Source organism: Hyla sarda, chromosome 5 (genome assembly GCF_029499605.1).
Source record: "Hyla sarda isolate aHylSar1 chromosome 5, aHylSar1.hap1, whole genome shotgun sequence".
Classification (NCBI taxonomy): Eukaryota; Metazoa; Chordata; class Amphibia; order Anura; family Hylidae; genus Hyla; species Hyla sarda.
Window position 1 is genome coordinate 56,503,359 of NC_079193.1, and position 26,716 is coordinate 56,530,074.

General features: G+C 48.4%; 1 protein-coding gene across 2 annotated transcripts in view; it reads left to right on the forward strand.

Annotated features, from left to right (window-relative positions):
- VIPR2 (vasoactive intestinal peptide receptor 2) overlaps nt 1-26,716 on the forward strand; it is a 165,904-nt gene that overhangs the window by 126,407 nt on the left and 12,781 nt on the right. For both annotated transcript variants that reach the window (XM_056519545.1, XM_056519547.1), the window contains 3 exons: nt 15,245-15,395; nt 20,572-20,632; nt 20,721-20,790. In XM_056519545.1, coding sequence (XP_056375520.1) covers nt 15,245-15,395; nt 20,572-20,632; nt 20,721-20,790 — 282 coding nt within the window. The remainder of the gene's footprint in view (nt 1-15,244; nt 15,396-20,571; nt 20,633-20,720; nt 20,791-26,716) is intronic.

Genomic DNA, 26,716 nt, shown 5'->3' on the forward strand with positions numbered 1-26,716 from the left:
CAAACCCACTAGGGATGAGCGAATCGAATCAGACGAATCCAAATTCGTTACGAATTTCAGGAAAAATTTGATTCCTAACTAATGTGAATATCGCCACGATTTGATCACGCGAATCGTTTCACTAAACTCCATTTAGTACGGTCCAGGCTCCAGGGGCATGGCATCTAAAATGGGGATGTGGGGCAATGTGGGGATGTGGGGCAAGGAATCCTGGGAAGGCGGGAACAAAAGTCGTCGGGATGACCCTGAATCACATGCAGCATGCAGCCTATCAGCAGCAAGCCACCTGTCACGATGCCGGCTGGCAGGTAGTGGATCCTCTGTGCCAGAGAGGGATTGGCGTGGACCGTGCTAGTGGACCGGTTCTAAGCCACTACTGGTTTTCACCAGAGCCCGCCGCAAAGCGGGATGGTCTTGCTGCGGCGGTAGTGACCAGGTCGTATCCACTAGCAACGGCTCACCTCTCTGGCTGCTGAAGATAGGCGCGGTACAAGGGAGTAGGCAAAAGCAAGGTCAGACGTAGCAGAAGGTCGGGGCAGGCAGCAAGGATCGTAGTCAGGGGCAACGGCAGAAGGTCTGGAAACACAGGCAAGGAACACACAAGGGACGCTTTCACTGGCACTAAGGCAACAAGATCCGGCAAGGGAGTGCAGGGGAAGTGAGGTGATATAGGGAAGTGCACAGGTGAACACACTAATTGGGACCACTGCGCCAATCAGCGGCGCAGTGGCCCTTTAAATCGCAGAGACCCGGCGCGCGCGCGCCCTAGGGAGCGGGGCCGCGCGCGCCGGGACAGAACAGACGGAGAGCGAGTCAGGTAGGGGAGCCGGGGTGCGCATCGCGAGCGGGCGTTACCCGCATCGCGAATCGCATCCCGGCTGGCAGCGGAATCGCAGCGCCCCGAGTCAGAGGACGTGACCGGAGCGCTGCCGCGGGGAGAGTGAAGCGAGCGCTCCGGGGAGGAGCGGGGACCCGGAGCGCTCGGCGTAACAGTACCCCCCCCCTTGGGTCTCCCCCTCTTCTTAGAGCCTGAGAACCTGAGGAGCAGACTTTTGTCTAGGATGTTGTCCTCAGGTTCCCAGGATCTCTCTTCAGGACCACAACCCTCCCAGTCCACTAAAAAAAAATTTTTCCCTCTGACCTTTTTGGCAGCTAAAATTTCTTTGACCGAGAAGATGTCCGAGGAGCCAGAAACAGGAGTGGGAGGAACAGATTTGGGAGAAAAACGGTTGAGGATGAGTGGTTTGAGAAGAGAGACGTGAAAGGCATTAGGGATACGAAGAGAGGGAGGAAGAAGAAGTTTATAAGAGACAGGATTAATTTGACACAAAATTTTGAAAGGACCAAGATAGCGTGGTCCCAACTTGTAGCTAGGGACACGGAAGCGGACATATTTAGCGGAGAGCCATACCTTGTCTCCAGGGGAAAAAACGGGGGGAGCTCTTCTTTTCTTATCCGCGAACTTCTTCATGCGTGATGAAGCCTGTAAGAGAGAATTTTGGGTCTCTCTCCATATGATGGAAAGGTCACGAGAAATTTCATCCACAGCGGGCAGACCAGAGGGCAAGGGAGTAGGGAGGGGGGGAAGAGGGTGACGGCCGTACACCACGAAAAATGGGGATTTGGAGGAAGACTCAGAGACCCTGAAGTTATACGAGAATTCGGCCCATGGGAGGAGATCTGCCCAGTCATCCTGGCGGGAGGAAACAAAATGTCGCAAATAATCACCCAAGATCTGGTTAATCCTTTCTACTTGTCCATTGGACTGGGGATGATATGCAGAAGAAAAATTTAATTTAATCTTGAGTTGTTTACAGAGAGCCCTCCAGAATTTAGACACGAATTGGACGCCTCTATCCGAGACAATCTGCGTAGGCAACCCGTGAAGACGAAAAATGTGTACAAAAAATTGTTTAGCCAACTGAGGCGCAGAAGGAAGACCAGGAAGAGGGATGAAATGTGCCATTTTGGAGAATCGATCAACGACCACCCAAATAACAGTGTTGCCACGGGAAGGGGGTAAATCAGTAATAAAATCCATACCAATCAGAGACCAAGGCTGTTCGGGGACAGGCAGAGGATGAAGAAAACCAGCGGGCTTCTGGCGAGGAGTCTTATCCCGGGCACAGATAGTGCAGGCTCGCACAAAGTCCACAACATCCGTCTCCAGAGTCGGCCACCAATAGAAGCGGGAGATGAGTTGCACAGATTTCTTGATACCCGCATGACCTGCGAGATGGGAGGAGTGACCCCATTTGAGGATTCCGAGGCGTTGGCGAGGAGAAACAAAGGTCTTTCCTGGAGGAGTCTGCCTGATGGAGGCAGGAGAAGTGGAGATCAGGCAGTCAGGTGGAATGATGTGTTGCGGAGAGAGTTCAACTTCTGAGGCATCCGAGGAACGAGAGAGAGCATCGGCCCTAATGTTCTTATCGGCAGGACGAAAGTGAATCTCAAAATTAAATCGGGCAAAGAACAGAGACCACCGGGCCTGGCGAGGATTCAGCCGTTGGGCAGACTGGAGGTAGGAGAGGTTCTTGTGGTCGGTGTAGATAATAACAGGAGAACTTGATCCCTCCAGCAGATGCCTCCATTCCTCAAGTGCTAATTTAATGGCTAGAAGCTCTCGATCCCCGATGGAGTAGTTCCTCTCCGCTGGAGAGAAGGTCCTAGAGAAAAAACCACAAGTGACAGCATGCCCGGAAGAATTCTTTTGTAGAAGAACAGCTCCAGCTCCCACTGAGGAGGCATCAACCTCCAATAGGAAGGGTTTGGAAGGGTCAGGTCTGGAGAGGACGGGAGCCGAAGAAAAGGCAGACTGGAGTCGTTTAAAGGCGTCTTCTGCTTGAGGAGGCCAGGACTTGGGATCAGCATTTTTTTTGGTTAAAGCCACGATAGGAGCCACAATGGTAGAAAAATGTGGAATAAATTGCCTGTAATAATTGGCGAACCCCAAAAAGCGTTGGATAGCACGGAGTCCGGAGGGGCGTGGCCAATCTAAGACGGCAGAGAGTTTGTCTGGATCCATCTGTAGTCCCTGGCCAGAGACCAAATATCCTAGAAAAGGAAGAGATTGGCATTCAAACAGACATTTCTCAATTTTGGCATAGAGTTGGTTGTCACGAAGTCTCTGAAGAACCATACGGACATGCTGGCGGTGTTCTTCTAGATTGGCAGAAAAAATTAGGATATCGTCCAGATATACAACGACACAGGAGTATAACAGATCACGAAAAATTTCATTGACAAAGTCTTGGAAGACGGCAGGGGCGTTGCACAGTCCAAAGGGCATGACCAGATACTCAAAGTGTCCATCTCTGGTGTTAAATGCCGTTTTCCACTCGTCCCCCTCTCTGATGCGGATGAGGTTATAGGCGCCTCTTAAGTCCAATTTAGTGAAGATGTGGGCACCTTGGAGGCGATCAAAGAGTTCAGAGATGAGGGGTAAGGGGTAGCGGTTCTTAACCGTGATTTTATTAAGACCGCGGTAGTCAATGCAAGGACGTAGGGAGCCATCTTTTTTGGACACAAAGAAAAATCCGGCTCCGGCAGGAGAGGAGGATTTACGGATAAAGCCCTTTTTTAGATTCTCCTGGACGTATTCGGACATGGCAAGAGTCTCTGGGGCAGAGAGAGGATAAATTCTGCCCCGGGGTGGAGTAGTGCCCGGGAGGAGGTCGATAGGGCAATCATAAGGCCTGTGAGGAGGTAGAGTCTCAGCTTGTTTTTTGCAGAAAACATCCGCGAAGTCCATATAGGCCTTAGGGAGACCGGTTACTGGAGGAACCACAGAGTTACGGCAAGGGTTACTGGGAACCGGTTTTAGACAGTTCTTGGAACAAGAGGACCCCCAACTCTTGATCTCCCCAGTGGACCAATCCAGGGTAGGGGAATGAAGTTGAAGCCAGGGAAGTCCAAGGAGAATTTCCGAGGTGCAATTGGGGAGGACCAAAAGTTCAATCCTCTCATGATGAGATCCGATGCTCATAAGAAGGGGCTCCGTGCGGAAACGTATGGTACAGTCCAATCTTTCATTATTTACACAATTGATGTAGAGGGGTCTGGCGAGACTGGTCACCGGGATGTTGAACCTGTTGACGAGAGAGGCCAAAATAAAATTTCCTGCAGATCCTGAGTCCAAGAAGGCCACTGTAGAGAAGGAGAAGGCAGAGGCAGACATCCGCACAGGCACAGTAAGACGTGGAGAAGCAGAGTAGACATCAAGGACTGTCTCACCTTTGTGCGGAGTCAGCGTACGTCTTTCCAGGCGGGGAGGACGGATAGGACAATCTCTTAAGAAGTGTTCGGTACTAGCACAGTACAGGCAGAGGTTCTCCATACGGCGTCGTGTCCTCTCTTGAGGTGTCAGGCGAGACCGGTCGACCTGCATAGCCTCCACGGCGGGAGGCACAGGAACAGATTGCAGGGGACCAGAGGAGAGAGGAGCCGAGGAGGAGAAACGCCTCGTGCGAACAGAGTCCATATCTTGGCGGAGTTCCTGACGCCTTTCGGAAAAACGCATGTCAATGCGAGTGGCTAGGTGAATAAGTTCATGTAGATTAGCAGGAATTTCTCGTGCGGCCAGAACATCTTTAATGTTGCTGGATAGGCCTTTTTTGAAGGTCGCGCAGAGGGCCTCATTATTCCAGGACAATTCTGAAGCAAGAGTACGGAATTGTACGGCATACTCGCCAACGGAAGAATTACCCTGGACCAGGTTCAACAGGGCAGTCTCAGCAGAAGAGGCTCGGGCAGGTTCCTCAAAGACACTTCGGATTTCCGAGAAGAAGGAGTGTACAGAGGCAGTGACGGGGTCATTGCGGTCCCAGAGCGGTGTGGCCCATGACAGGGCTTTTCCGGACAGAAGGCTGACTACGAAAGCCACCTTAGACCTTTCAGTGGGAAACAGGTCCGACATCATCTCCAGATGCAGGGAACATTGGGAAAGAAAGCCACGGCAAAACTTAGAGTCCCCATCAAATTTATCCGGCAAGGATAAGCGTATCCCAGGAGCGGCCACTCGCTGCGGAGGAGGTGCAGGAGCTGGCGGAGGAGATGACTGCTGAAGCTGTGGTAGTAACTGTTGTAGCATAACGGTCAGTTGAGACAGCTGTTGGCCTTGTTGCGCTATCTGTTGTGACTGCTGGGCGACCACCGTGGTGAGGTCAGCGACAACTGGCAGAGGAACTTCAGCGGGATCCATGGCCGGATCTACTGTCACGATGCCGGCTGGCAGGTAGTGGATCCTCTGTGCCAGAGAGGGATTGGCGTGGACCGTGCTAGTGGACCGGTTCTAAGCCACTACTGGTTTTCACCAGAGCCCGCCGCAAAGCGGGATGGTCTTGCTGCGGCGGTAGTGACCAGGTCGTATCCACTAGCAACGGCTCACCTCTCTGGCTGCTGAAGATAGGCGCGGTACAAGGGAGTAGGCAAAAGCAAGGTCAGACGTAGCAGAAGGTCGGGGCAGGCAGCAAGGATCGTAGTCAGGGGCAACGGCAGAAGGTCTGGAAACACAGGCAAGGAACACACAAGGAACGCTTTCACTGGCACTAAGGCAACAAGATCCGGCAAGGGAGTGCAGGGGAAGTGAGGTGATATAGGGAAGTGCACAGGTGAACACACTAATTGGGACCACTGCGCCAATCAGCGGTGCAGTGGCCCTTTAAATCGCAGAGACCCGGCGCGCGCGCGCCCTAGGGAGCGGGGCCGCGCGCGCCGGGACAGAACAGACGGAGAGCGAGTCAGGTAGGGGAGCCGGGGTGCGCATCGCGAGCGGGCGTTACCCGCATCGCGAATCGCATCCCGGCTGGCAGCGGAATCGCAGCGCCCCGGGTCAGAGGACGTGACCGGAGCGCTGCCGCGGGGAGAGTGAAGCGAGCGCTCCGGGGAGGAGCGGGGACCCGGAGCGCTCGGCGTAACACCACCCCTGTGATGTCCCAGCACTATATAATCGGCAGCCATCTTGCGGCCAGTCACATCAGCATGCTATTACAGAGAGAGAGGGACAGACAGCAGTGTGTGTTGCACAGAAAAGCATTTTTACAGCAGCGATTCACCTCAAGCCCAAATCCACCCGAGAAGCACTGATAGAGAAGGTAGTGAGATTGAGAGAGAGAGTGCAATTTTGGGTGTAGTACACAGCGAATATGTGCTGCAACACTGGTGTGTACAACTACTGAAAAGCTAATAGAAGCCATCCAGTTAGGGTGAGCAGAGCACTCAAAGCATATTGTCCTCTATTATGTGTAACCTGTGCGTACATCTAAGTGGTGTACCATTTTGTTCCTGTTAAAGTCTTAAGGGCCTAGATACTGTGAAAGGCCAGCCAAAAGTACACAATTGCTGGTGTTGTAGACAAATACTGTTTTAAGCATACTGGAGTACAATGTCCTCCCCTCATAAGTGCATGTCACATACAGACATCTAGGTGGTGTACCATTTTGTTCTTGTTAAAGTCTTAAGGGCCTAAATAATGTGAAAGGCCAGCCAAAAATACACACCTGCTGGTGTTGTAGACAAATACTGTTTTAAAGGAGATCTCCAGTCTTATCCTATCCTAAGGATGAGGGATAATTTTCAGATCGTGGGGTGTCCGACTGCTGGGACCCCTTGCAATCTCCCATATGGGGCCTCAGCAGCCCTTGGGAAGGGGGCATGTCAACCACCGCATGAAGCGGTGGCTGACGGGACCCCTTGCAATCTCCCATATGGGGCCTCAGCAGCCCTTGGGAAGGGGGCATGTCAACCACCGCATGAAGCGGTGGCTGACACCCCCCCCCCCCCCCCTCAATACAACTCTATTGCGGCGATGCCGTCGGCAATCTCTGGCTCTGCCATAGCGCTGTATTGAGGGGGCGTGTCCGCCGCCGCTTCGTGCCGTGGTCAACACGCGCTCTCAGGCCAGCGAGCCAGGGCCCCTACAGGAGTTCGCGGGGGTCCCAGTGGTCGGACCCCCTGCAATCTGAAACTTATCCTCTAGTCTTAGGATAAGGGATAAGTTTTTCAGGACTGGACTACTGCATAGTGGAATGTATTGTACTCCCCTCATATACGCACTAAGTATGTCAGGCAGAGAAGTGCTAGGACGTGCACAGAGGAGTGGCATAGGCCTAAATTCACAGGCAGAGGTCGCAGCAGACTAAGGGCGAGTGGCAGCAGGAGTCGCAGCAAGAGGCCTTAGCTCCCGATATCTGCTAGCGGTCGTGTCTCGACCAGCAACCCATCTGCCATCAAAGATTGGTTAACACGGTCATCTACTTCATCACAAGTGACATCTGACACCCCCAGTCAACAGTCGGTGGGTTCCTCAGACACAACCCTCAGTTGGCATGGCCCGGGAGCAGTCCCTGTCCTCCCATTGCCTCTGTCCTATGCTGTTCACTCCCCCACAGAAGTATCTTATGCTGTGGGTTCAGCTCCACTATTTAGTGAGGGCAATATACTAGAGGACAGTCAGCAGCTACTGCCCAGCCAAGAAGTGGAGGAGACATCCGCAGCTTCCTCTGTTAGGCGGGCAAGTAGTGATGAGGAAAGTGGGTTGGGAGGTGGTGTTGCAAGAGTTCAGGCTCCTGAAGCATACACTGTAAAGGAACCTGAGGAGGACATCAGTGACATGCAGACACAACTCGATGATGAAGCCGATCGCACTTGAGAGCAGGGTGCAGAAGGGGCTTCATCATCATTAGCATCATCAGGAGAAGAGGGTTGCAGGTTACCCGTGAGGCCGCAGCTGAGCCAGCAAGGTGGTAGTATGATTGGCAGTCAGCATGCTGGCAGAAGTGGAAAGTCTGGAGCCAAACGTGCCCGGGGGAGACCACCTGCTTCACGGCAGCCTACCTTTCCAGGAGGTAGTGGAACAGGGGTTCCTGGAGTCAGCAGTAGCAGTCAATCAGTGTGGACTGCTGGGAGGAAAATCAGCTACTCGGTGGTGTGGCAGTTTTTCATCAAGCATGTTAAGGATGTTAATCTGGCCTCATGCAAGATGTGTCGGCAGAAGGTGAAGCGTGGCCAGGGTCCCAATGTTGGCACCACGACCCTACATCAACATATGCAGCGTCACCATAAAGCGGCCTGGGAGAACCGTGGCTCTGATGTGCTGGTCCAGCCTGCTGCATCACCCAGTGGCACGCTGCTCCCTGTTTCAGCCAGGCAATGCTTCACCATCTAGGCCAAAGGGAGCTGTCTATCATACCCTTCATCTGTCGCTCCAGATGCTCCTGCTCCTTCTACTTCGAGTCAGTCATTTCGCCAGCAATCCATCAGCGAAGCCATGTCCAAGAGACAACAGTATGCGCCCACTCATTCAACGGTGCAGAAGCTGAATGTGCTCCTGTCCAAGTTGCTGGTGGTGTAGTCCCTCTCTTTTCAAGTGGTGGACTCTGCACCTTTCATAGAACTGATGACTTGTGCTGAGCCGAGGTGGAGAGTCCCAAGCCATCATTTCTTTGCAAAGAAGGCAGTACCAGCCCTGCACAATTTTTTGAAACAGAAGGTGGGCCAGTCCTTTAGCCTATCTGTGTGTACCAAAGTGCACGGCAGCACCGACGTGTGGAGCTGTAACTACGGTCAGGGACAATACATGTACTTTACAGCCCACTGGGTAAATGGGGTTCCTGTACAGCCACAACAGCAACTTGGACAGGTCACGCTGCTTCCGCCTCCACGTTCTCAGGCCATTAGTCTCGTGACAGTGTGCGATGCCGCTTCCTCATCCTCCACCATGTCCTCAGCCTCCACTGCACGGACAAGTCTCAGTGGCCCTTCAGCATACCATGTGTGCAGGGCACGGCGGTGTCACGCTGTTCTTCATATGGTTTGCCTTGGCGAACGGAGTCACACAGGGGAGGAACTGCTAAAAGTCATTCATGAAGAAATCGGAGCATGGCTTACTCCACGAAAACTGGAAATGGGAACCATGGTGACCAACAACGGGAAGAACATCTTGCCTGCGCTGCGACAAGGAAGCCTGAGACATGCGCCCTGCATTGCACACGTATTCAATCTGGTTGTCAAGCGGTTCCTGAAGTGTTCCTCCCCATCTGCAAGACATCATAACAGTGGGAAGGAGACTTTGCATGCACTTCAGCCACTCGTACACCGCAAAGCACACCCTACTTGAGCTGCAGCATCAGAACAATGTCCCCCAACATAGTCTGATTTTTGACGTTTCCACACATTGGAATTCCACCCTCCATATGTTGGACAGACTATACAAATAGAGAAAAGCTATCACCGATTTCTTGATGATCCAAGCAGATAGGATGACTCCCCTGTGTAACTTTCATGTCAACCAGAGGCAGCTCATACGTGACACCTGCCGTTTGCTCAGGCCCTTTGAGGAAGCCACATTATTAGTCAGTTGCCAGGATTAAGGGATGAACAAAGTAATTCCCCTGCTTAATTTACTACAACAAGTGTTGGAAACAATGGCTGGTCAGGGCACTGGAGATGTGGAGCCTACATCTCACGGCCACATGAGCCCTGTGGCGGCTGAACTGGAGGAGGAGGAGGGGGAGGGGCACAGTGGAGCACAGTTTAGCTTTTGCGAGATGGGTGGTTTTTCTAGTCATCTGACAGGAGAGGAGGAGCAGGAGTAGCTAAAGGAGCTAAAGGGTTATGAGGAAGGCAAGACAGAGGACCCAGACACACCGTGGCAGTATGCAGTGGAGATGGAGGCAGGGAGTCCCTCTGAGTCACTTGCACAAATGGCACAATGCATGCTCACTTACTTGCGTGGTGATCGCCAAATTGTCACCATTCGGCAGCAGGATGACTTCTCGCTCTCCCCCCTTATTGGACCCTCGCTACCGGCACAAAATGGGGGCCTTTGTTACACCCACTGAGAGGGAGGACAAACTGACCTACTACAGAGACATCCTACGTATTCAGTTGGCCGATGCCTATCTGCGCGATCGTCCATCCTCTTGCAGGTCTGACTCGGGGGGCCCTCTGCGCTCACCTTCCACTGCCATGGCTGCTGGGGAGGGGAGGGGTGGCAGGAGCAGTACCAGCTTCATCAGCAGCAGCCTAAGTCTACAGTCGCTGATGAGTACTTTTCTTCACCCGCATAGTGAAGCAACTCATCAGCAGCAGGTAGAGCTGGAGCAGGACCTGAACCAGCATGTGGTGGCATATCTTGACATGACCATGCCAACACACCCTGAGGATCCGCTGGACTTCTGGGCAGCCAAAACTTGATTTGTGGCCGCAACTAGTAGAGTTTACCCTAGAAAAGCTGTCCTGCCTGGCCAGTAGTGTGCCATCAGAGCGGGTGTTTAGTGAGGCAGGGGCCATAGTAACCCCAAGGAGAACTCGTCTGTCTACGAAAAATGTGGAGAGACTGACCTTTGTGAAGATGAATCAGGCATGGATCAGCCAGGATTTCCACCCACAAATGCCTGATGCATCAGAGTAGATTGACCATGGTGCCACACCAACACTTCACAAATATGGATAGTGCAAAACATATTTAAAGGGGTTATCCAGGAAAAAACTTTTTTTTACATATCAACTGGCTCCAGAAAGTTAAACAGATTTGTCAATTACTATAAAAAAATCTTAATCCTTTCATACTCATGAGCTGCTGAAGTTGAGTTGTTCTTTTCTGTCTCAGTGCTCTCTGATGACACCTGTCTCGGGAACTGTCCAAAGTAGAAGTAAATCCCCATAGCAAACCTCTTCTACTCTGTGCAGTTCCCGAGACAAGCTGAGATGTCAGTAGAGAGCACTGTTGCCAGACAGAAAAGAACAACTCAACTCCAGCAGCTGATAATTATTGGAAGTATTAAGATTTTTTTATTAGAAGTAATTTACAAATCTGTTTAACTTTCTGGAGCCAGTTGATATAAAAAAAAAAATTCTGGAATACCCCTTTAATTCCCTTCTTGGCGAGTGTTATTCGCCCTAAAAAGGGCAGCCCCACACAGGAACCTCTCCCTATTTCCACCTACAAACACTGCCATTTCACAGGGTTTTTAGGTGGAAATAAGGAGAGTTTCCTGTGTAGGGCCACCTGTTTTAGGGCGATTTTTTTACCCCCACCTGCTACAATGGACAATACGTTATTCCCTTCCACCGTTTTGTGGAAAGTGTTACTCGTCTTAAAAAGTGTGGCCCCACACAGGAATCTCTCCCTATTTTCACCTAAAAACCCTGGGAAATGGCAGTGTTTGTAGGTGGAAATAGGGAGAGGTTCCTGTGTGGGGCTGCCCTTTTTAGGGCGAGTAACATTTGCCAAGAAGGGAATTAATAATGCGAGAGTAGGGCCTTACAGGGGAACTTTTTACCCCCACCGGTTACAATGAACCATACCTTGTTCCCTTCCACCTTTTAGAGGTCTTTGCATCACATCGATACTTAATGGTGTAGGTGGCACATGGTGTTTTTTTGCACACCTTTCCTTTTGTTTGATTTAAAAAAAATTGGGTCCATATATTTTATCCTATGAATATTATTAAAAGTTATGTTTTATGTAATGCATATGCTCAATACTTACTTGTGCACACTAACACTTTTACAAAAGAGACAGTTTTCTTCTGCCTCCCTTCCTCACCTACTATTCTGATCCTGCCACCCACCTGATGCCACACATCTGATACAAGGTTCTCCTTTTTTCACCCACCTTCGTCACTGGGTACTGGTATTGTCACCCACTGCCCCACTATGACACCGGTCACTTTCAGGACTCCTGATCCTGCTGATGCCACCTCCAGGCTGTCTGATTCTGCCACCATATGTACTCCTCATGCTGATGCCAGCTCCAGGCTGTCTAATTCTGCCACCATATGTTCTCCTCATGCTGCTGCCACCTCCAGGCTGTCTCTTTCTGCAACTATATGATCTCCTCATGCTTTCACCACCTCCAGGCTGTGTCATTCAGCCACTATGTGGTCTGCTCTTGCTGCACCCAACTCCAGGCTGTGTCATTCAGCCACTATATGCCTCCTCATTCTGCCGCCAACTACAGGCTTTGTCATTCAGCCACTATATGGTCTCCTCATGCTTCCACCACCTCCAGGCTGTGTCACTGTACCGCCATGTGGTCTCTTCGTGCTGCTGGCACATTAAATAAAACTTTTTAGGTTCATCTATTTAAAATCTTTCATTTAAATGTTAGAAAATATCTTTAATCTTTTCAATTGTGAGGCCCTATGGTCTCGTCAGGCAGTTTCCACCTCCATGCTAGGTCATTCAGGCACTATATGGTCTCCTCATGCTGCCGCCACCTCCACGCTGTGTCAGTCAGCCACTATATGTTCTCCTGATACTGCCAACTTCTCCACACTGTGTCATTCAGCCACTATATGGTCTTCTCATACTGATTCCACCTCCAGGCTCTGTCATTGTGCCGCTCTGCTACAGTGATTCTAATGGTGATACCTCTAATCTGCATGTCATACTGAATAACAGTATTATTTCACAAACACAGCACACTCCCCATGCGTGTTACAGCAAGGCAAAGTGTTCTACACCCCTATTGAGGCTCTCTGTAGGCCAGATTCGCAGCAAATAAATTCGGAGGGAACCAAATTTTTCTGAAAATTTGGCGAATTGACCAAATTAAATTTTTCTAAAATTCACTCATCTCTAAAAGTCACTAAAGGTTACTCACAAATGTCAGCAGCAGATAGAAATATAGTACAAAGAAGAAAATATTCCAGCTTCTTAGGTGCAGTATAAAATGAACTTCTATTGCTTCATCCAAGGGATAAAAGGTACAGGACAGGTAATGCCAACGCGTTTCGGGTCTACTGGACCCTTAGTCTTGGCATCCAGTTTTGTAGATAGAAATGCTACCTGCTGCACAGGAATGTAAGTACATATAGGTACTAAACACAATATAGAGACTAATGGTCATCTTTATATCTTATAACGTTACACAAATTAAAGACTTAATTAGGGCCCATACAATGTCCCTTTTTGAAAAAACACCATTCCCCATACACCTATATAGGACAAAATAACTTTATTAATTGGTTGAGCACAGCTGTACTGTACAGTTATGACATCAAATAACTACAACTTTGCCCTAAAACTACCCATTTATAATAGTTTTATACTTAAGCTGGATGCATTACTAATACTCTTTGAGGCAATGGCCATGTGGTGATGAATTGGTCACTTCCATTTTTAGAGTAAGAATCACCCTATCGCCATTTTGCTTCACCTGAAAAACAAGAAAAAAGAATAACAATAAGAGATTGTGTGTGAAAAATTAAGTGAAACCTTACTCTTTTGATAGGAATTAAGAGGATAAGTAGCAGCCAAGTGCTTCCAATTAAATGCAGTTGACTAATTGATCATCAACAAGTGTGTCTAACTCACTATAAAAGCAGAAGTTATGTCAGTTTTCTGGTCTGGAGCATCCAAGCATGCATTAACACAATGCCAAGTAAAGAAGCAGTAGTAATCTTAGAGAAGGAACTAGTGCTGTCTATAAATCTGGATAGGGTTATAAGGGCCAACAATTTGAAGTTTATCATTCTACACCAGTGTTTTTTCAACCATTGTGACTCCAGCTGTTGCAAAGCTACAACTCTCAGCATCCCTGGACAGCTTTCAGCTGCCAATTGTAGTTTTGCAACGGCTGGAGGCATGCTGTTTGGGAAATGCTGATCTACACTGAGAAATATAATTCACATAGTTACATTGTTTGTAAGGTTGAAAAAAGACAAGAGTCCATAGAGTCCAACCTAAAACCCTACTGTGTTGATCCAGAGGAAGGAAAAAAAAACCTATGAGGCTGATGTCAATTGCCCCATGACAGAAGAAAAATTCCCTCCCGACCCTAATATGGTGATCAGAAAGGTCAGAGACCACAGTAAAATAAAAAGTCTTTCACTACAGCACTTACGTGTGTGGGTCCCGTGCATTAAAACGAGACAAAGCGGTGCACGGTATAACTTATAACTTGGCAGCCTGGGCTCAAAGGCTGGGAAAAACCTCCTGGAAGACCCTTTTAGGGTAGGGTCACACGTAGCAGATCTGCAGCGCAAAATACATGGCTAAGAGCAGACACACAGAACTACCTAGCTGCAGAATGGAGCTCACTGTAGTTACTGGCATTGGTGCTGGGAATGTGCTACCTGTGACCCTACCCTTAACGTAATGTGATGGTCTTGAGTGGTGGAAGCAGCTGAAGCTATTTAAAGGGGTATTCCAGCTTTATACATCTTATCCCTTATCCAAAGGATAGGGAATAAGATGAATGATCGCAGGGGTCCCACCGCTGGGCACCCCCCGCGATCTTGGTGCAGCCCCCGGCATTCTGTGGCAGGTGCTGCCTCTGAGACGGGGACGTGATGTCACATCCCCATCTCAGAGGCAGCGCACGCCACAGAATGCCAGGGGCTGCACCGAGATTACGGGGGTCCCCAGCGGCTGGACCCCTGCGATCACACATCTTATCCCCTATCCTTTGGATGGTTAATTACCTTTGACTCAGGGATAAACCCTGAGCCACTAGTACCCTTATTATTCCCACCCCTAAAACATTGCTTTTATTGAGCACATGTAAAATATATTTATGGTGAATATGGAACTCTAAAACCACAGTCTCAGCTGATGTGTCTGTCACTATTCACTTAGTATCACTTTTGTCACTCATAGTGCTCAACTCTATAGTGCATATACACCAGTGGTCTGCAGTACCACAGTGTTAGTTAACACCACCAGAGACTGACTTAAAAGCAGAAACTATGCCCCCTCTACATGTTTCACTGCTATCGCAGCGTCCTCAGGAGGAAGCGTCGCAGGACGCTGCGATAGCAGTGAAACATGTAGAGGGGGCATAGTTTCTGCTTTTAAGTCAGTCTCTGGTGGTGTTAACGAACACTGTGGTACTGCAGACCACTGGTGTATATGCACTATAGAGTTGAGCACTATGAGTGACAAAAGTGATACTAAGTGAATAGTGACAGACACACCAGCTGAGACTGTGGTTTTAGAGTTCCATATTCACCATAAATATATTTTACATGTGCTCAATAAAAGCAATGTTTTAGGGGTGGGAATAATAAGGTTACTAGTGGCTCAGGGTTTATCCCTGAGTCAAAGGTAATTAACTGTTGTTTTGACCGTGACCCATCTTGGGGTAATCTTTTTGAATCCTTTGGATAGAGGATAAGATGTTTAAAGCCAGAATATCCCTTTAAGCACTAGACTATAGTAGCTATAAAATAGAAAACTATGCTAATATACAAATGAAGTCCGGTGTTGTATATGTGATCGTCTTTGTCTTCTGTTGCAGACTGGCTGTAAGATCATATTAGCGTTTGTTCATTACTGTGTAACAGCAAATTTCTACTGGCTGTTGGTTGAAGGCCTATATCTGCATACTCTACTGGTGGTTATATTCTCTCCAAACAGACATTTTATCATCTATCTCCTCATTGGATGGGGTAAGCGTTTTTTTCCTTTTCTGTCCATTAATTGAAATGTTCCCTGGTTGCTTTTTGTCTCCAGCTGCTTTCTTCTACAGAGCTGATAACATAACTCACATTAGATCTCCATAGAAACAAACATTACAAACTTATCGTTTTTTTTTTTTTTTTTTACTCTACTCTACTCTACTGAAAGAAGAGCAGTGAGGTACTGACAGAAATGGCTCAGAAATAAAAGGACACATGCTTTCAATACAAGAGGGTCTTGAAAGTTGAGGCGGCTTCCAAAAGGAAGATTTTCTCTGAGATTGGTCAGAACAGAATTGCGTCTTTCAGAAGTGTCGCTTGTTGTTTGCAGATTGGTGCTTCGTGTTTTAAAAAGTCTGGCTACAAAACTTTGCAGAAATTGTTTTCTAGATTAAAACATAAAAGGTTTACAGAAACACATGTTTTGCTATACACATGTTTATTCCCTTAGCGTGTATTGGAACTAAACCAAAAAGGGAGGAAAAAAAGCAAATTGGACCTAATGTCACCAAACTCCAAAAATGGTCTGGACAAAATTATTGGCACCCTTAACTTAATATTTGGCTGCACACCCTTTGGAAAAAATTACTAAAATCAGTCGCTTCCTATAACCATCAATAAGCTTCTTACACCTCTCAGCCGGAATGTTGGACCACTCTTCCTTTGCAAACTGCTCCAGGTCTCTCTTATTGGAAGGCGCCTTTTCCCAACAGCAATTTTAAGATCTCTCCACAGGTGTTCAATGGGATTTAGATCTGGACTAATTTCTGGCCACTTCAGAACTCTCCAGCGCTTTGTTGCCATCCATTTCTGGGTGCTTTTTGAAGTATGTTTGGGGTCATTGTCCTGCTGGAAGACCCAAGATCTCGGACTCAAACCCAGCTTTCTGACACTGGGCTGTACAGTGCGACCCAAATCCGTTGGTAATCCTCAAATTTCATGATGCCTTACACACATTCAAGGCACCCAGTGCCAGAGGCAGCAAAACAACCGCAAAACATCATTGAACCTCCACCATATTTCACTGTAGGTGCTTAGTTCTTTTTTTTTGTAGGCCTCATTCCCTTTTTGGTAAACAGTAGAATGATGTGCTTTACCAAAAAGCTCTATCTTGGTTTCATCTGTCCACAAGATGTTTTCCCAGAAGGATTTTGGCTTACTTCAGTTCATTTTGGCAAAATGTAATTTTGCTTTTTTATGTCTCTGTGTCAGCAGTGGAGTCCTCCTGGGTCTCCTGCCATAGCGTTTCATTTCATTTAAATGTCGACAGATAGTTCACGCTGACACTGATGCTCCCTGAGCCTGCAGGACAGCTTGAATATCTTTGGAACTTGTTTGAGGCTGCTTATCCACCATCTGGACTATCCTGCGTTGACAACTTTCATACATTTTTCTCTTCCGTCCACACCCAGGGAGATTAGCTACAGTGCCATGGGTTGCAAACTTCTTGATAATGTTGCACACTGTGGACCAAGGCAAATCAAGATCTGTGGAGATGGACTTGTAACCTTGAGATTGTTGATATTTTTCCACAATTTTGGTTCTCAAGTCCTCAGAAAGTTCTCTTCTCCTCTTTCTGCTGTCCATGCTTAGTGTGACACACGCAGACACACAATGCAAAAACTAAGTGAACTTCTCTCCTTTTGATCTGCTTTCAGGTGGGATTTTTATATTGCCCACACCTGTTACTTGCCCCAGGTGAGTTTAAAGGCGCATCACATGCTTGAAATAATCTTATTTTTCCACAATTTTGAAAAGGTGCCAATAATTTTGTCCAGTCCATTTTTGGAGTTTGGTGTGACATTATGTCTAATTTTCTTTTTTTCCTCCCTTTTTTGGTTTAGTTCCAATACACAAAAAGGGAATAAACATGTGTATAGCAAAACATGTGTTACTGCAATCCTTTTCTGTGACAAATACTTCAGTTTCTTGAAAGATTTCAGGGGTGCCAACATTTATGTCCATGACGGTATATATATATATGTTGCACAGATGAATGTCTATCCCAATAACAGTTAGAAGCAGAGGCAGAACCAGGATCAAAATCTAGGCGATTCAGAGAAAGTCAGTTTTCCTTTGTTTCATTGATTATCTATTTATGCACCACAGTCAACACAAGAAGGAAAAAAGGTAGATAGCGTAGAAACTCCGAGAAATACACAAAACCAATCTGGGGGGGGGGGGATTAGGCACAAAACCTCCTTCAATATATCCATTTAAAATTATATTAGAAACAATAGTGATTGATGCCGTAGAAAGCACAGCTGGACTTTTATATGGTAGGCTCTATTTACCTAAATTTTGGGTTTTGATTTATAATAACCAAATAGACTAATATGTTCATATTAGGCCAATGGTATGGAACTTGGGCTGTATCAGTGACAGCTCCAGAGTGCACTTTAAATCTACAATAAGCGAGTCACAATTAAAATTAGATGCCAAACCTCCCCAACAGGTTTCACTGACTCATCAGCAGCCTCCGAGGCAGCAGAGGCTATAGTCCCATTCTGCATTTGATTTGTGGTTATATGACCTCTCCCCTGATGTCTAAAATCTCCTCCCTTTATCTTGCCCAATCATTGTATGAAGCTCCTGCCAAATATCCCTTACTTGTTTTGCCATCTCATCGGCAACATCAGGGGAACAGAGGCTATAATCCCATTCAGCATCATCATTGTATAACCTCACCTCTGATGCCTAAGTACTTCTTCAGCAATCTCACCCCAATCACTGAATGATCAAATGATCAAAGATAAATGGGATGGGCCTATAACACCTAATGACAACAAAACCAAAACACAGGGATAATGAAAGGTATAAATACAGTATTAGTGCCATATACTTTAGAGAATGCATATAATAGTTATATGATAACAGAAAACGAATAACTTGTTATTTCATATAAAAAAGATACAATGTTGTGCCTAGGCCCCTGGGCTTTATACCAGATGCTATGACGGCAACAGCTATAGTTACACCCATGGTCAAAGACATGTACATTGTTCCAGTATACCCGACACTTCTGCCATACAGTGACCATATAGTGGCCTGACTCCAGTTCTGTAAAGGAGTTCTGCTTAGTATCACTACACTGCAGACTACACAAGACAATACATCACAGACCACACACAGTCTCTGGCAGAAGACACAACAATTACATCCAATGACTCACATTGACTGGAGTTATTCTCTTTCCTTTTCTTTCCATCTGTCCAAGACATCTCAATGACTGTAGAGTTTGCAGCCCATTAATCTTTAGCACCTCACTTCCACTGCTAATCCCCACCCTTAAAAGCAAAGCAAATAAATTCAGACCCCCAAATCAGATCACTAAATTAATTCAGACCCCAGATTGGACAGCTGAAGAAATTGAGACCTTAGATCCCTATGGGGGAGATTTATCATTGTTGTCTTTGAAAAGTGGGCTTTAACCCCTTAAGGACTCAGGGTTTTTCCGTTTTTGCACTTTCGTTTTTTCCTCCTTACCTTTTAAAAATCATAACCCTTTCAATTTTCCACCTAAAAATCCATATTATGGCTTATTTTTTGCGTCGCCAATTCTACTTTGCAGTGACATTAGTCATTTTACCCAAAAATGCACGGCGAAACGGAAAAAAATCATTGTGCGACAAAATCGAAAAAAAAACGCCATTTTGTAAATTTTGGGGGCTTCCGTTTCTACGCAGTGCATATTTCGGTAAAAATTACACCTTATCATTATTCTGTAGGTCCATACGGCTAAAATGATACCCTACTGATATAGGTTTGATTTTGTCGCACTTCTGGAAAAAATCATAACTACATGCAGGAAAATTTATACGTTTAAAAATGTCATCTTCTGACCCCTATAACTTTTTTATTTTTCCATGTACGGGGCGGTATGAGGACTCATTTTTTGCGTCGTGATCTGAAGTTTTTATCGGTATGATTTTTGTTTTGATCGGACTTTTTAATCACTTTTTATTAATTTTTTAATGTTCTAAAAAGTGACCAAAATACGCTTTTTTGGACTTTGGAATTTTTTTGCGCGTACGCCATTGACCGTACGGCTTAAGTAATGATATATTTTTATAGTTCGGACATTTACGCACGCGGCGATACCACATATGTTTATTTTTATTTTTTTACACTGTTTTATTTTTTTTATGGGAAAAGGGGGGTGATTCAAACTTTTATTAGGGAAGGGGTTAAAAGACCTTTATTAACACTTTTTTTAAACTTTTTTTTTGCAGTGTTATAGGTCCCATAGGGACCTATAACACTGCATACACTGATCTCCTATGCTGATCACTGGCGTGTATTAACACGCCTGTGATCAGCATTATCGGCGCTTGACTGCTCCTGCCTGGATCTCAGGCACGGAGCAGTCATTTGTCGATCAGACACCGGGGAGGCAGGTAAGGGCCCTCCCGGTGTCCGGTCAGCTGTTCGGGACGCCGCGATTTCACCGCGGCGGTCCCGAACAGCCCGACTGAGCAGCCGGGTCACTTTCAGTTTCACTTTAGAAGCGGCGGTCAGCTTTGACCGCCGCTTCTAAAGGGTTAATACCGCACATCGCCGCGATCGGCGATGTGTGGTATTAGCCGCAGGTCCCGGCCGTTGATTAGCGCCAGGACGGACGCGATATGATGCGGGATCGCGGCGCGATCCTGCTTCATATCGCGGGAGCCGGCGCAGGATGTAAATATACGTCCTGCGTCGTTAAGGGGTTAAAGGGATACTCCACTGGCCAGCGTTCGGAAGTAAATGTTCCGAACGCTGTTTTCACGCTGCGGGGGGTCCCTCGTGATGTCACAGCCACGCCCCCTCAATGCAAGTCTATGAGAGGGGGCGTGATGCAAGGCAGTTGAAAATTTGGTGCACAGAAGCAAAAAACAATAAATCACTTCACAACACAATTAGTATGATTCCTCCTCTTCTCTGCGACTTTTATCCCCAAAACATTGCAGTTACGCCATTTTGTGTGACATTTTACAAGCGCTTTCCAAAGGCAGTTTTGTAAGCCAGGTCTGGGCTGGTGTAGATTTGCAGCATCTTGGAGGGGGTTCCAATAGTTTAGACCACTACAATAATTCAGACCCCCAGGTCATACAAAATACTGAACACATAATGACCAAAATACTATGTGTGAACCCAGCCTAATACTTTATATATATTTCTTCCGTAGGTATTCCTACTGTTTGTATTATTGTATGGATATTCACAAGAATTTATTTGGAAGATACCGGGTACGTACAATAATAATGCATGACTCGATGGGTTTTATAAAGTGTCTACCTGTATTATTAATTTTTATTGACCTGTTTATTGTTGCAGATGCTGGGATACCAATGAACGTAGTATTCCATGGTGGGTCATAAGGATACCAATTATTATTTCCATTATTGTGAGTATTTCTGCATTTAGCTATTTATATGGAATCATTCTCTTAGTTGATTATATCAATGCATTGTTCAAGTTTTCTCATATTTTATTTTTCTACAATATAAAGGAAGATTGTATAGAGATAGAGAATGCATACTTTATTGCCAAAAGACCTGTATATGGCTCACAGTAGAGTTAGTACACAAGGAAATAAACAGCATTTAGAAAGAACTGTATTTTATAAGGATTTATATTGTACATTCATAGGCAGCTGAATTTTTTTTTAACCACTTAAAATGTACCTGTCGTCAACAAAAACTTTTTATGTAATGTAGATAATATCATTACATGTATATTTGTAATACACATTGGTTAAAAAAAGTTATAAATTGTTGTTCCTGCAGCTATTGCATGTGTGTCTCTATGAGACTAAGTTTCCACTTTTTTTCTGGCAGTTTTTGGAAAACTGCCACTGCAGTTTTTGAGCCACAGCCAGAAATGTATTTCAAAGGAATAGGGCATAAAAAGGAAGGACTTACACTTCTCCTCCCTTATGGATCCACTTCTGACTTTGGCTCCAAAACTGCAATGGCAGATATCCAAAAACTAAGTGGAATCTTAGCCTGAGGAGTCAAAATACAGGAAGTGAGAGCAGGACAAGCAGGGCTCTGTACACTGAAGACAAGCAGGGCTCTGTACACTGAGGGCAAGCAGGGCTCTGTACACTGAAGACAAGCACGGCTCTGTACACTGAGGACAAGCAGGGCTCTGTACACTGAGGACAAGCAGGGCTCTGTGCACTGAGGACAAGCAGGGCTCTGTACAGTGAGGACAAGCAGGGCTCTGTACACTGAGGACAAGCAGGGCTTTGTACACTGAGGACAAGCAGGGATCTGTACACTGAGGACAAGCAGGGCTCTGTACACTGAGAACAAGCAGGGCTCTGTACACTGAGGACAAGCAGGGCTCTGTACACTGAGGACAAGCAGGGCTCTGTACACTGAGGACAATCAGGGCTCTGTACACTGAGGACAAGCAGGGTTTTTGTACAGTGAGGACAAGCTGGGCTCTGTACACTGAGGACAAGCAGGGCTCTATACACTGAGGGCAAGCAGGGCTCTGTACACTGAAGACAAGCACGGCTCTGTACACTGAGGACAAGCAGGGTTCTGCACACTGAGGACAAGCAGGGTTTTTGTACAGTGAGGACAAGCTGGGCTCTGTACACTGAGGACAAGCAGGGCTCTATACACTGAGGGCAAGCAGGGCTCTGTACACTGAAGACAAGCACGGCTCTGTACACTGAGGACAAGCAGGGCTCTGTACACTGAGGACAAGCAGGGCTCTGTGCACTGAGGACAAGCAGGGCTCTGTACAGTGAGGACAAGCAGGGCTCTGTACACTGAGGACAAGCAGGGCTCTGTACACTGAGGACAAGCAGGGCTCTGTACACTGAGGACAAGCAGGGCTCTGTACACTGAGGACAAGCATGGCTCTGTACACTGAGGACAAACAGGGGTCTGTACACTGAGGACAAGCAGGGCTCTGTACACTGAGGACAAGCAGGGCTCTGTACACTGACGACAAGCAGGGCTCTGTACACTGAGGACAAGCAGGGCTCTGTACACTGAGGACAAACAGGGGTCTGTACACTGAGGACAAGCAGGGCTCTGTACACTGAGGACAAGCATGGCTCTGTACACTGAGGACAAACAGGGGTCTGTACACTGAGGACAAGCAGGGCTCTGTACACTGAGGACAAGCAGGGCTCTGTACACTGAGAACAAGCAGGGCTCTGTACACTGAGGACAAGCAGGGCTCTGTACACTGACGACAAGCAGGGCTCTGTACACTGAGGACAAGCAGGGCTCTGTACACTGAGGACAATCAGGGCTCTGTACACTGAGGACAAGCAGGGTTCTGTACAGTGAGGACAAGCTGGGCTCTGTACACTGAGGACAAGCAGGGCTCTGTACACTGAGGACAAGCAGGGCTCTGTGCACTGACGACAAGCAGGGCTCTGTACACTGAGGACAAGCAGGGCTCTGTACACTGAGGACAAACAGGGGTCTGTACACTGAGGACAAGCAGGGCTCTGTACACTGAGGACAAGCAGGGCTCTGTACACTGAGGACAAGCATGGCTCTGTACACTGAGGACAAACAGGGGTCTGTACACTGAGGACAAGCAGGGCTCTGTACACTGAGGACAAGCAGGGCTCTGTACACTGAGGACAAGCAGGGCTCTGTACACTGAGGACAAGCAGGGCTCTGTACACTGACGACAAGCAGGGCTCTGTACACTGACGACAAGCAGGGCTCTGTACACTGAGGACAATCAGGGCTCTGTACACTGAGGACAAGCAGGGTTCTGTACAGTGAGGACAAGCTGGGCTCTGTACACTGAGGACAAGCAGGGCTCTGTACACTGAGGGCAAGCAGGGCTCTGTACACTGAAGACAAGCAGGGCTCTGTACACTGAGGACAAGCAGGGCTCTGTACACTGAGGACAAGCAGGGCTCTGTGCACTGAGGACAAGCAGGGCTCTGTACAGTGAGGACAAGCAGGGCTCTGTACACTGAGGACAAGCAGGGCTCTGTACACTGAGGACAAGCAGAGATCTGTACACTGACGACAAGCAGGGCTCTGTACACTGAGGACAAGCAGGGCTCTGTACACTGAGGACAAACAGGGGTCTGTACACTGAGGACAAGCAGGGCTCTGTACACTGAGGACAAGCTGGGCTCTGTACACTGAGGACAAGCTGGGCTCTGTACACTGAGGACAAGCAGGGCTCTGTACACTGAGGGCAAGCAGGGCTCTGTACACTGAAGACAAGCACGGCTCTGTACACTGAGGACAAGCAGGGCTCTGTACACTGAGGACAAGCAGGGCTCTGTACACTGAGGACAAGCAGGGCTCTGTGCACTGAGGACAAGCAGGGCTCTGTACAGTGAGGACAAGGAGGGCTCTGTACACTGAGGACAAGCAGGGCTCTGTACACTTAGGACAAGCAGGGATCTGTACACTGACGACAAGCAGGGCTCTGTACACTGAGGACAAGCAGGGCTCTGTACACTGAGGACAAACAGGGGTCTGTACACTGAGGACAAGCAGGGCTCTGTACACTGAGGACAAGCAGGGCTCTGTACACTGAGGACAAGCAGGGCTCTGTACACTGAGGACAAGCAGGGCTCTGTACACTGAGGACAAGCAGGGCTCTGTACACTGAGGACAAGCAGGGCTCTGTGCACTGAGGACAAGCAGGGTTCTGTACAGTGAGGACAAGCTGGGCTCTGTACACTGAGGACAAGCAGGGCTCTGTACACTGAGGACAAGCAGGGCTCTGTACACTGAGGACAAGCAGGGCTCTGTACACTGAGGATAAGCAGGGTTCTGTACAGTGAGGACAAGCTGGGCTCTGTACACTGAGGACAAGCTGGGCTCTGTACACTGAGGACAAGCTGGGCTCTGTACACTGAGGACAAGCAGGGCTCTGTACACTGAGGACAAGCAGGGCTCTGTACACTGAGGATAAGCAGGGTTCTGTACACTGAGGACAAGCAGGGCTCTGTACACTGAGGACAAGCAGGGCTCTGTACACTGAGGACAAGCAGGGCTCTGTACACTGAGGACAAGCAGGGCTCTGTACACTGAAGACAAGCAGGGCTCTGTACACTGAGGACAGGCAGGGCTCTGTACACTGAGGACAAGCAGGGCCCTGTACACTGAGGACAAGCAGGGCTCTGTACACTGTGGACAAGCAGGGCTCTGTACACTGAGGACAAGCAGGGCTCTGTACACTGAGGACAAGCAGGGCTCTGTACACTGAGGACAAGCAGGGCTCTGTACACTGAGGACAAGCAGGGCTCTCTACACTGAGGACAAGCAGGACTCTCTACAGTGAGGACAAGCAGGGCTCTGTAGTGAGGACAAACAGGGCTTTGTACACTGAGAACAAGCCGGGCTCTGTACACTGAGGACAAGCAGGGCTCTGTACACTAAGGACAAGCAGGGCTCTGTACACTGAGGACAAGCAGGAGTCTGTACACTGACGACAAGCAGGGCTCTGTACACCGAGGACAAGCAGGGCTCTGTGCACTGAGGACAAGCAGGGCTCTGTACACTGAAGACAAGCAGGGCTCTGTACACTGAGGACAGGCAGGGCTCTGTACACTGAGGACAAGCAGGGCCCTGTACACTGAGGACAAGCAGGGCTCTGTACACTGAGGATAAGCAGGGTTCTGTACAGTGAGGACAAGCTGGGCTCTGTACACTGAGGACAAGCAGGGCTCTGTACACTGAGGACAAGCAGGGCTCTGTGCACTGACGACAAGCAGGGCTCTGTACACTGAGGACAAGCAGGGCTCTGTACACTGAGGACAAACAGGGGTCTGTACACTGAGGACAAGCAGGGCTCTGTACACTGAGGACAAGCAGGGCTCTGTACACTGAGGACAAGCATGGCTCTGTACACTGAGGACAAACAGGGGTCTGTACACTGAGGACAAGCAGGGCTCTGTACACTGAGGACAAGCAGGGCTCTGTACACTGAGGACAAGCAGGGCTCTGTACACTGAGGACAAGCAGGGCTCTGTACACTGACGACAAGCAGGGCTCTGTACACTGAGGACAAGCAGGGCTCTGTACACTGAGGACAATCAGGGCTCTGTACACTGAGGACAAGCAGGGTTCTGTACAGTGAGGACAAGCTGGGCTCTGTACACTGAGGACAAGCAGGGCTCTGTACACTGAGGGCAAGCAGGGCTCTGTACACTGAAGACAAGCAGGGCTCTGTACACTGAGGACAAGCAGGGCTCTGTACACTGAGGACAAGCAGGGCTCTGTGCACTGAGGACAAGCAGGGCTCTGTACAGTGAGGACAAGCAGGGCTCTGTACACTGAGGACAAGCAGGGCTCTGTACACTGAGGACAAGCAGGGATCTGTACACTGACGACAAGCAGGGCTCTGTACACTGAGGACAAGCAGGGCTCTGTACACTGAGGACAAACAGGGGTCTGTACACTGAGGACAAGCAGGGCTCTGTACACTGAGGACAAGCTGGGCTCTGTACACTGAGGACAAGCTGGGCTCTGTACACTGAGGACAAGCAGGGCTCTGTACACTGAGGGCAAGCAGGGCTCTGTACACTGAAGACAAGCACGGCTCTGTACACTGAGGACAAGCAGGGCTCTGTACACTGAGGACAAGCAGGGCTCTGTACACTGAGGACAAGCAGGGCTCTGTGCACTGAGGACAAGCAGGGCTCTGTACAGTGAGGACAAGGAGGGCTCTGTACACTGAGGACAAGCAGGGCTCTGTACACTTAGGACAAGCAGGGATCTGTACACTGACGACAAGCAGGGCTCTGTACACTGAGGACAAGCAGGGCTCTGTACACTGAGGACAAACAGGGGTCTGTACACTGAGGACAAGCAGGGCTCTGTACACTGAGGACAAGCAGGGCTCTGTACACTGAGGACAAGCAGGGCTCTGTACACTGAGGACAAGCAGGGCTCTGTACACTGAGGACAAGCAGGGCTCTGTGCACTGAGGACAAGCAGGGTTCTGTACAGTGAGGACAAGCTGGGCTCTGTACACTGAGGACAAGCAGGGCTCTGTACACTGAGGACAAGCAGGGCTCTGTACACTGAGGACAAGCAGGGCTCTGTACACTGAGGATAAGCAGGGTTCTGTACAGTGAGGACAAGCTGGGCTCTGTACACTGAGGACAAGCTGGGCTCTGTACACTGAGGACAAGCTGGGCTCTGTACACTGAGGACAAGCAGGGCTCTGTACACTGAGGACAAGCAGGGCTCTGTACACTGAGGATAAGCAGGGTTCTGTACACTGAGGACAAGCAGGGCTCTGTACACTGAGGACAAGCAGGGCTCTGTACACTGAGGACAAGCAGGGCTCTGTACACTGAGGACAAGCAGGGCTCTGTA